The 12,094-nt window shown below is 36.8% G+C and overlaps 1 protein-coding gene across 3 annotated transcripts in view; it reads left to right on the top strand.

Annotated features, from left to right (window-relative positions):
* The window catches only part of LOC150090333 (DNA-binding protein P3A2-like), a 333,226-nt gene extending 322,905 nt beyond the window's left edge, over window positions 1–10,321 (top strand). For all 3 annotated transcript variants that reach the window (XM_090389805.1, XM_090389803.1, XM_090389804.1), the window contains one exon: window positions 10,066–10,321. In XM_090389805.1, coding sequence (XP_090245931.1) covers window positions 10,066–10,298 — 233 coding nt within the window. In that variant the 3' untranslated portion in view covers window positions 10,299–10,321. The remainder of the gene's footprint in view (window positions 1–10,065) is intronic.
* Window positions 10,322–12,094: the final 1,773 nt, after the last annotated feature.

Genomic DNA, 12,094 nt, shown 5'->3' with positions numbered 1-12,094 from the left:
CAGCTGAGCCTTAAACTTATTTAGGCTATCAACCTCCACCACAAGGGATGGCAGTCTGTTCCACCAACCAACCACCCGCTGGCTAAAGGCAAATTTCCGCACGTCTATCCTACATCTGTCTTTCCTCAATTTGAATTTATGCCCTCTCAAGTGATTTTTCTGAGCTAGAGGAAGAATCCCATCAGCATTGAGCATGCTTAAACCATTCAAGGCTTTATACACCTCTATCAGATCACCTCGCTGGTGCCTAGTCTCCAGACACTGTAATTTGCAAAACTTAAGCCTTTCTTCGTAAGAGCACCCCTTTGTTCCATTCACTAATCTTGTTGCCCTTCTCTGTACTCGTTCCAGCAGCTCTACATCCTTCTTGAAATGAGGCCTCCAGACCTGTATACAGTACTCTAGGTGTGGCCTGACCATTGCCTTATACAATGGAATAATCACCTCCTTATCCCTGCTGGAAAAATTCCTGTATATCATTGACAATACTCCATGAGCTACTCTTGCAGCCCGTCTGCACTGCTCAGAGAACTTCATATCTGCCTGCACAATCACCCCCAAGTCCCTTTCATTCTCTACCACTGTCAGTGTAGTACCACAGAGTTGATACGTTGCTCTGGGGTTGCTTTTTCCCATGTGTAGTACTTTACATTTGTCAATGTTCAACTTCATTTGCCACCTCTCAGCCCATCTGCTCAACCTTTCCAGATCCTGTTGCAGCAGCATAGTGTAAGGAGTGTCCTTGACAACCCTGCCAACCTTTGTATCGTCTGCAAACTTGGACATTAAGCCCGATATACCATCATCAATATCATTTATAAATACAGAAAACAATAATGGACCCAACACTGAGCCCTGAGGGACTCCACTAATAACATTAGTCCACGATGAGCAGTGACCATTGATTACCACTCTCTGTCTTCTCCCCCTCAACCACCCCTTTATCCATAGCAGCAATTTGCCTCCAATGTCACACTGCTCCAATTTGTGTAGCAGTCTTCCATGTGCAACAGTATCAAAAGCCTTTCTAAGATCCAAGTATATAATATCAAAGTTATTCCCTGCATCCAGTTCTTTTGTGACTGCATCATAGTATCCAATCAAGTTGGTCAGGCAAGACTTCCCCTTAACAAAACCATGCTGTGTCTGAGCTATAACTGAAGTCTTGTCTAAATGATCCTGCAGTGCTTCTTTAACCAGTGCCTCCATTAATTTTCCTGGAACAGAAGTTAAGCTCACAGGTCTATAATTACTTGTGTCAGCCTTTGATCCTCCTTTGTGAATTGGGGTCACATTTGCACATTTCCAGTCTATGGGTACCTCCCCTGAGTCCAATGAAGCTCTCATAATTATGGCTAAGGGTTTGCTTACTTCCTTTGCTGCCTCCTTTAATATAACTGGATAGATCCCATCCACCCCGGGTGCCTATTTAGGTAAGGATGAGATAAAATATTGCTTAAAATGATCATATAAAACTTCTGCATATTTTAATAAATGTGGTTCTTTGTGTTTTAAGAAATTGTTTCATTAATTTTCACTGTGCAATAATTGTTTTAAGCGTAGTAAAAAATTGAATTTTTCAGGTAACTAAGGAAAAATAAATATGAGGAAATTAAAATGTGCTGTATTTAGCACTTTTCCGAAATTTTGCGTTAGTCAATGTGAATTGTTTTGGATGCTTGCCAAGCAAACTTATCCTATGATGTATCAGTTGTTTTGTATGTCAATTGCATGGATTCCATGCACAGTTTTTTTTTTTTTTTTTTGCCCACATAATGAGAAACACAGGAATAATTCTTGGTAAAAAAGAAATCCTATGAATTTGTAAAGTTTTCTGCAAAGTATGGGTTTCTCACTCAATAAAGTAGTAAAACGTTCTTTGCATTATTGACAGGATTTGAAGGATGTTATGTTACCCTTTCAAACAGGTGCTATATCCACTGTGTTTCCATGGGGACTTTATGCATTATTTATTATACACATTAACATATACTGTATGTGTAAAGTGCCTATTATCCTCACCATATCTGTCTGTCCACATATAATAACTTGACTCTTAGTTGATGAATTTTTCATAAAATTTTATATTTGGTTCTTTTAGAAAGATTTGTCAAGGCATTCCAAATTTCATTAAAATTGGACCAATCAAAATCCAGCAATTATTGTTTCTTTGTTCATCAGTCTGCATTCGTACACATCACGTAGGCTGTGCATATACTGTATATTGTAGTTGAAGCACTGGATATTGTTTGTTGCTGTGTGCCGATTTGGGTATGAATGGGCAATATGGGGGATGTGCATAAAAGTCCCTGCCTTTTTGCTGTTTTATTTTATTTTATTTTATTTTTTTGATTTGTTACAAATCATGAGTTATTACTATGTGCTAACATGCCAAAAATGTAATGCCCTGCTTACATTAACTAACTTAATTTTTCATTTTTATCATTTTATTAAGAGAAGATCGCACATTTCTTAAAAATTTTTAGCATTAGCATTAGTAGAGGCATACGGTGCAAGAAAGCAAGCTTGTACAGCATCAGCCAAGAAGGAAAAAAAAAAAAAAATGCTTCCATTTCACCATGCCATTCGTTCCAAATTGCCTGTCCAGCTCAGCCTTAAATTTATTTAGGCTATTAGCTTCTACAACAAAAGATGGAAGCCTGTTCCACCAATCAACTACTTGCTGGCTAAAGGCAAATTTCCGCACATCTATTCTACAACTATCATTCCTCAATTTGAGACTGTGCCCCCTCAGGTTCTTAGTCTGAGCAAGAAGAAGAATCCCATCAGCATTCAGCTTGTTCAACCCATTCAAGGCCTTTAACACCTCCAGATCACCTTGCAGGTGCCTACTCTCCAGGTGCTGCAATTTGCAGAACTTAAGCCTTTCTTGGCAAGGGCACCTCTTTGTTCCCCTCGCCAATCTTGTTGCCCTTCTCTGTACTCATTCTAGCAACTCTACATCCTTCTTAAAATGAGGCCTCCATACCCGTACACAGTACTCTAGGTGTGGCCTGACCATTGCCTTGTATAATGGGATAATCACCTCCCTGTCCCTGCTAGCAAAATTTCTATATATCATTGACGAGACTCTATGACCTGCCCTGGCAGCCGGTCTGCACTGCTCAGTGAACTTCATATTTGACTGCACAATTACCCCAGGTCTTTTTCACTTTCCACTTCCCTGAGTGTAGTACCACACAGTTGGTACATTTCTCTTCGGTTATCGCTACCCATATGCAGTACTTTGCATTTGTCAATGTTAAACTTCAATTACCATTTCTCAGCCCATTTACCCAAGTTATCTAGATCCAGTCGGAGTAACATACTGTCGTTAACAACCCTGCCAACCTTTGTATCATCTGCAAACTTGGACATTAATCCTGATATACCTTCATCAATATCATTGATAAATATACAAAACAACAATGGGCCCAACACCGAACCCTGGGGAACTCCACTAACAACATTTGTCCACGAAGAGCAGTGTCCATTGATTACCACTCTCTGTCATCTCCCACTCAACATCCCTTTATCCATTGTAGCAACTTACCCTTAATGCCATACCTCGCCAATTTGTACAGCAGTATTCCATATGCAACAGTATCAAAAGCTTTCCTGAAATTCAAGTATATGATATCAAAATTATTCTTTGCATCCAGTTCCTTTGTGACTGGGACTACATCTTAGTATCCAATCAAATTGGTCAGACAAGACTTCCCCTTAACAAACCCATTCTGTGTCTGAGCTATAACTGAAGTCTTGTCTAGATGGTCCTGCAATGTTTCTTTAACCAGTGATTCCATTGTTTTCCCCGGAACACAAGATAAACTAACAGGTCTGTAGTTACTTGTGTCACCTTTTGAACCCTCTTTGTGAATTGGTGATACATTTGCACACCTCCAGTTCATGGGGACCTCCCCTAAGTCGAAGGAAGCTCTCATAATTATGGCTAAGGGTTTGCTTACTTCCTTTGCTGCCTCCTTTAATATAACTGGATAGATCCTGTCCACCCCAGGTGCCTTCCTTACGTTTAACTTCAACAATTTCTCCTCCACTTTGCTCTCAGTTATTACAAAATCACTTAGCTTCCTGTTAGCATTTGATAAACTTCTGGCACTCCCCTCATTAAATGACTCGTCATCTGTGAATGTAGATGCAAAATACTCATTCAGTTTGTCAGCTACCTGAGCATGTTCATCAATAGTCAACCGATCTATGTTAAGTGGTCCAATCTGAAATTTAGATTATGTTACCTGTATATTTTGCTAACCATAGAGTATAAAGCTGGTAAAAGACGACCCTTTCTCTTAGAGATGATATTCAATATGTGAGTCTTGAACATGCCTCATTGAGCCTACCATTAAGTCCTCCAAAAAAAAAATTTTTTTTTTTTTTTATTTTGTTTTACAGATTTCAACCAGTGCTAATGACAATTAAAGGTTTCACTTTGATTCTCTTAAAGGTCACTTTGACTCCCATGGGGAGAGGTCTCCCATTTAACTCCCACTGGAGGCTAGGAAATTCTTAATTAACACTTTCATATGGACTCTCAGCAGTACATATGTAGATCCATGTTTTGGGCGCCTGCGTAGCCAGGTGGGAAGGAGCAGCAGTGCGTAGCACATGTTTCTTGATTAGACCGGGGTTCGAGCCCGTCACCACCAAATATGGAGGATGCGGAAAGGTCAGGAAATGACCACCGCATATCCCGGAGCAATATGGCCTTAGTTGCTAATGCTCCTAAAAACCAAACAACAACAACATAACAAATCCATGTTTTGATGGTCGCTTCAGTTTGTTCACAATGTGTGAATGAGCTTGAAATTTTTTACAGTACATTATGCTATATCGTATCTATATTCCCAGCTAATTATAGAAACAATCAAAAATTAGTTGGAAATGAAAATAGCTTTGTAAATTCAAGGAGGAGATTCTACCTGTCAGCTTGAGTTATCCATTTGGATTAAAGAAAAAATTGAAGAACATCTCTTGAATGCAGATCCAGAACTCAATAAAACTGAATCAAGTGATACATAAATAGTTTCGAGAATATCAATACATCAAAAAAAAAAAAGTAATGATGAGTTTTATGATTTTTTTTTTTTCTTCCAATTTAAAAACAAACCTTGTTTGATTTTTGGCAATTTCATTCTAATGTTAGGCAATGAAATCAAAATAAGAAATATTAATATTTAAAAGGATATATGTACAAAGTTTTCATTTTTACAATGAAAATTTCTATATTTCACCAAGAAACTCACTCCATAGTGTCACTGTTATTGGAAACTTGCTACCTGTCTCGCATACGTATTTAGGAATTCCACTCATGAAAAGGGTTAAAGGCCTCTTATTATTCCAGATTTTACTTAGCTAGTACAAAATACAGATCAGCTCACTTGCATACACTTGTATAGCTATAATACAGAATAAGTCACTTGAATTGTTGCACTTTGATTAAAGTAGCTGATGTGCCAAAAAGCCTCTCCTCCCCTACAAAAAACAACAACAGCTCCTAAAATTCAGTTTTTTTATAACTGAAATTACTTGTAGTACACAGGTTCCTGAAAGATGCAACCTTTGCACTGCCTCTTTCAATGACTCTGATTTTGTCCTCAGATTGTCCACTCCTATAGTTATATGACTTGGCCTCATTCATATATTATTGGCTATAATAATTATTATTATTATTTCCTTATCAACTGTAGGATTTCTAGCAAGGAGGCAAAAAGAGGGTGCAAGAATATTTGCTGGTTGTGGCAGTAGTAACTCTTTTTGAAAACTGTGAAGCTGTTGGGGGGGGGGGGGGGATTACATTAGGAAAAGCAGAGAGACCAAAAAAATTTTATCATTGCATTTTAAAAGTATAGGTAGATTTGATTCTTATACTACTTTCCTACTACTTTTCAGTAATTTGCAAAGTAGCAGGAAAAGTACAAGGCTTGTTAGGGATACTTATAACACTTACTCAGAGCTGTGCTGACTGTAAGGGTATAATTACATGCTATTAAACTTGGTTTTGTTATAAACATTCCTTTACTGATCATTGCTAAGATAGCTACTTGGAAGTCTAAAACAACAGTGGAACTGATATTCAAGCCACACATATGCATCTATTGAAGAAAATCAAGTCTCTGTCAGTGAAATCTTCTGCTTCTGCCTTCATGCTTGTGGAACTGTTAGCAAACCTTAGGAATCCCCCCCCCATGTGCAATGGATTGAGGGGTAGTATCTATGTTCCAGAGAAATAGCCAAGTTTCTGTGACACTAGACAGTGCTAGGTGGTAGATGTGTTTCATAATTTAAAAAGAAAAAAAATTCTTCTTATATTTGATATTAACCCCAGGAACACAGCCAGCTCCATTACAGTATCCCACTTTGCTTAATAGAGGCTTGATAATAGTAATAGTACTCATCATATAGTGCAAGAAAGCCACAGGCTTTTGCTGCACTGGCAAAAAAAAAAAAAAAAAAAAAAAATCAGGCACTAGCAGAGGCATATGAAGCAAGAAAGTAAGCTTTTACAGCATTAGCCAAAAAAAAAAAAAAACCTTCCCATTCATTCACTCCAAATGTTTGTTTAGTTCTGCCTTGAACTTATTTAAGCTGTCAACTTCTGCAACGACAGATAAAAGTTTGTTTCAGCAACCACCTGCTGGCTAAATGCAAATTTCTGTACATCTGTTCTACAGCTGTCTTTCCTCAATTTGAATTTATTTCCCCTCAGGCAATTAATCTGGGCAAGAGGCAGAATCCCATCAGCATTGAGCCTGCTCAAACCATTCAAGACCTTATACACCTCAATCAGATCACTTTGCAGGTGCCTATTCTCCAGACACTGCAGTTTGCAGAACTTTGCAAGCCTTTCTTTGTAAGAGCAACCCTTAGTTCCATTTACCAATCTCATTGCCCTTCTCCGTACTTGTTCCACCAGCTCTACATCCTGCCAAAAATGAGGCCTCCAGACCTCTATACAGTATTCAAGGTGTGGCCTGACCATTGCCTTTTACAAGGGATATAATCACCTCCTTATCCATGCTAGAAAAATTCCTGCATATCATTGACAAGACACCATGAGCTACTCTTGCAAACTGTCTGCACAATTAGATAAGAAAATACAAATTATATGCTTCCCTTCTCACACAGGTATCCAGTTGACCTTTGAATTTATTCAAACTGTCCGCCTCAATTACCTGTGAAGGCAACCAGTTCCAGCAATCAATGATTTGCTGGTTAAAAGAAAACATCCTACAGTATAGTCTAAACCTCAACCCCTGTAGTTTGAATTTATGACCACCCCCTAGTTCTGGAATCCTTTATATCAGTGAGAATTCCACCTTCATTCATTTCACTAATCCCTCTCAGAGCCTTATAAACTACAATCAGCTCACCTTTGAGTTGCCTGGTTGCCAAGCTCCGTAGCCAACATAAACAGAGTATTTCCTCATACAGTTGTGTTTCTGCCCGTCTTTGGACCCTTTCAAGAAGCGCATTTGGGAATTTGGGAATTATGAATGAATTTAGGAAAGTTAAATATAGGTATTGATTGAGAAATGCAAATTGGGTTTATAATTCAGACAATAACTGTTGTCTTTTAACAAAGACAGAGTGTGAGAAGTTCTGAAAGGACTGAAAGAAAGTAGGAGAGGAAATGAAGATCGATTCCTGATCGAGAGTAACAGGACCAGTGTCAGACAGTAATAATAAAGATAAAAAAATAAATATATAAAAATAAATATCCCATGTGTTTCTTTACTTATATAGTTAACTATCCAGCTGACCTTTGAATTTTCCCAAGCTGTCAACCTCAACTACCTATAGAGGTAACTTATTCCAGGAATCAACTACTTGCTGGCTAAAAGAAAACTTCATACAGTCCATTATAAATTTATTTCTCCTTAATTTTAATTTATGGCATCTGGTTATAGAATCATTTTTAACAGTGAAAATTTTGCTTTCATTCTTTTTATTATCCGCCCCCATACACACCTTTTCAGAGCCTTATAAACCTCATTGAAGTAATAGTATTTGCCATATAGTGCAAGGAAGCCACAGGCTTTTGCTACACTGGCAAAAAAAGTAGATAAGAAAATGCAAATTATTTGCTTCCCTTGTCACACAGATAATGATCCAGTTGATATTTGAATTTATTCAAACTGTCAGCCTCAACTACCTGTGAGGGCAACTTGTTCCAGCAAGCAATGATTCGCTGGCTAAAAGAAAACTTCCTACAATCTAATCTAAACCTCAACGTCTGTAATTTGAAATTATGACCTCTTGTTCTGGAATTATTTGTAACAGTGAGAATTCCACCTTGATTTATTTTACTAATCTCTCTCAAAGCATTATAAACCTCAATCAGGTCACCTCTAAGATAGCCTGGTTGACAAGCAGAGAAGGTTGACCTTGTTGACAAGCAGATCACATCAAGAAGTGGGTTGTGTATCTTTGGACTCTTTCAAGAAGCTTTGTTTTTTTTTAGGTGTGGTCCTCTAATTGGATACAGTATTGCAAGTGTAGTCTTACAATTGCCTTTACAGTGGGATTAAGACCCCTCTATCTCTAACAAGCAAATGTTCTATAAATTGTCTCTATGACACCATGAACCTTCCTTGCTGCCTCTCTACACTGCTCGGTGTAATTCATATCCAACTGTATCATAACTCCCAGATGCCTTTGCTTTACTTTATAGCTGTAAGTTAGTTTCCTAAATTCAAGAAAAGTTATTGAAATTTCTATAATAGGTGTGTATTCATTGACCTATCTATGTATTTAAAGTAAGGAAGATGGGAAGGATTTAAATAACTTGTCCTGATCTCTATTTTAAATATTCTCACTTCTCTTCTATAATTTAAATGTCCACATATCCATATGATCAGGGTTTGGCAAAGGATGATAAATATGGTAAGGTCATATCAGCAAAAAATGTTGAGAAATGCTGATTTAGAGTACAGTATTTGGGAGCAGCCCCCGTAGCCAAGTGGGCAGGAGCGGGAGTGCAGTAGCACACGCTCTTTGAGTAGACCGGGGTTCAAGCCCCTGACTGCTGAATACGGTCGATCTGCCAACCCGCACTGGACCAGCGTGGCAGATTATGGTCCACTTCCCTCAGCATGAATTGTTGAGGAGGCTTCCATCCTGCAGTGGGTTGATAATGGCTGCACTTTACTTTTTTTTTTTACTTATTTGGGAGATGTAAAAATATGGCTAGAAGAAGATGAAGCTGAATATCACATGATGACAGCAGAAAAAATAATAGCATTTCAAGTGGGAAAATATGTAGGGGTGAAATGGGAAGTGAAGAAGAAGAAAATAAAGAAGTAAGAGTTAAATTACACAGAAGTTGCTTGAATATTCATTGAATTTGTTAATTCTAACAAGGATTTAAAAAAAAAAAATTACGCTATAAGAGACTGATGAAATGGCAATACACTAAGTCTACATATGAACGGGCACTACAGGCTCATGGTATGCATGTTGCTATGACACCTATTGTTACTGAGGCAACAGTAACTCTCTATCTGATTAAATTTATAATTATTAAAAGTGTAAGACATTCATTAAGCCTGTTATTTAAAAAATTTTATTATTCATGTTCCATTTGATTTGAACTCTCTATATTCAGTTTATTTTGAATATAAACATTTTCATATAATTTTTTTTTCTTTTTTTCTTTTGAAAGTGTATTATAACATGTTTGTGTTCTTTTTCTAATACTGCCTAAATTAACACACATTGTTGGATTTTGAATAAATTAGCTTGTTTTTATGAACTACAGTTTGAAAATATTTACATATAATTATATTCTACAAATCAGAATTTCATTAATTCAGACTACCCCTACTTGTGAAGTAAGACAAGTTAACTAAAAAATCTCTTTTTAGTTAACTTGTCATACTTCATAAGATTGTTACCTTTAAAACTTTATCTTTATTAATTCAATTCAGTTACCTCACAAACATTCCAAATCAAAGAACTTGTCAAAGTATTTATGAATTTTTACATTTTATTTTATTTTTTTGCAATTTTATAAGTTACCTAATTCATATTTCTTTCTCCCTCTAGCATTTCCTGTATCAGGGATGGTAACTATACCTGTCTCTATGTATCAAACTGTAGTTGCCAATATTTCTCAGCTGAGCGAAGCTCAGGCCCATGGTATGCATGTTGCTATGGCACCTATTGTTACTGAGGCAACAGAAGCCACTGCCAATGCCACTAGTGCCACAGATACTGTGGAAGTCTTAGCAGTTAGTGCATCATCATCTTCATCAGCAGGAACAAGGGAACAAAGCTAGAAGTATTTGGGGAATTATTTGTATATATGGATTTTTCTCAGACGTTATTCATTGTACAGTTTCATGATACTGCTACTCCTACTACTGCTACTACTACTACTACTACTGCTGCTGCCAGTATTTTAAATGCTGTTAGTTGCATGATCAAGTCATTTTATTCTTGTTCCTGTTTCGTAGAGTGTATGCCAACATAAAAGAGATTGAAGGACCTTGTGGGAGAATCAGAAATATTTATATGTAAAATGAAGAACAGGATTTTCCCTTTGGAAATGAACCAAAAGAATATTATGAGGTGCTGGGGAGGGTGTAAATTATAAACTGTGTGAAATGCACTGGACTTTTAAGTTATGTTTTCCCATGTAATTGCATCTGAAATCATGTGTCTTATTTCATTTGTAAAATTTCACAGAACTTGTTGATAGAAAATTTGCATGTGTCATATTTAGTTATCATAGAAGCTAATTCTTCTGCCATAGATTCATACACTGACATAAGAATAGTTAAATTCTCTCTCTCATTAGGCAGCGTTTTTCAGTTTTTGTATTTTATCCATGGCTAACTCTTAGAAAGGTATTGTCATGGTGTGTGTGTGTGTAAATAAAAGACAGCTGTATGTGCAATATGACAAATTAGCTGTTAAGTTTAATTCATTGTACATAAAATGATAGATAAGTTAGTGATGAATATTGTTTTCAGTAAAGCCTTTTAAAATGAATCTAGTTTTAACTTTTAAAAACAAACAGCATTGTAAAGAAAAGTGCATTTTTGAATGAATATATTTCATAGTTTCTCTCATTCTGTTTTTTTCTATCTTTTCCTTTTCTCCATTTGTTTTGTAATCATTTTTTTTTTACAAACTACGTAATGTTAAAAAAATCCTAAGTAGTTTATAACAGCAGTAGCTTATTACATTTTGAATGATATTTTAGTGCGTATATCATTGATCATGAGGAAGGATTGTTCAGTAATGATTCATATTCACTTAGAAGAACATGCTGCATATTACCAGGAAACTTATAATCTATATTAGTGGTTCCCATCCATTTCACTACCAGGTATTTCTTTTTATTTTCATGCCCCAGTGTGTTTTTCAGATTTCATCTCCCCCTCAAACTATTTTTATTAACTAATAATTCATTCATTTTCTCATTTTTCGTTATTGAAGCCCTGAATCTCGCCTGAATAATAAAATTTAAGAATCATGCACAGATGATCTGCAAACTGTGTAATTTACTCTATCAAAAATAGGCGCCTCCGTAGCCAGGTGGGAAGGAGCAGCAGTGCATAGCACATGCTTCTTGATTAGACCGGGGTTCGAGCCCGTCACCACCAAATACGGAGGATGCGGAAAGGTCAGGGAATGACTACCGCATATCCCGGAGCAATATGGCCTTAGTTGCTAATGCTCCTAAAAACCAAATAACTAACTAACTAACTATCAAAAATAGCTTGTGGACTTCAGGTTGGGAACAAATGATCTATATAGTAGTTGTGCAAAGTTTTTTCCTCTACAATTGTGTATTGTTTTGTTATAGAATCCACAGTAAAGGGAAGTGTAGCCATGGGCAAAGTATAGTAAATACTCATCTTTTGCTTCCTGATTTTACTAAGGAAAAAACCTAAAAGAGTTCATGAGGATGAAGTGTAATAAACAAGGAGGATTGCTCTTTCTATAATGTTGTCACAGAATGGTATAAGGCAATTTAAAGTGAGAAGGCATTAGTGTTGATGATACAGAAATTCTAAGGCATCAGCAGGTTTTGTCAAAGAGGATGTGGAGAAAGTAAAAAAATAAT

This window comes from Mastigoproctus giganteus, chromosome 2, assembly GCF_048544385.1.
Source record: "Mastigoproctus giganteus isolate SK-2022 chromosome 2, ASM4854438v1, whole genome shotgun sequence".
In the NCBI taxonomy this organism is placed as follows: Eukaryota; Metazoa; Arthropoda; class Arachnida; order Uropygi; family Thelyphonidae; genus Mastigoproctus; species Mastigoproctus giganteus.
Note: the sequence above shows the minus strand (reverse complement) of the source record. Positions and strands in the feature narration are given on the sequence as shown.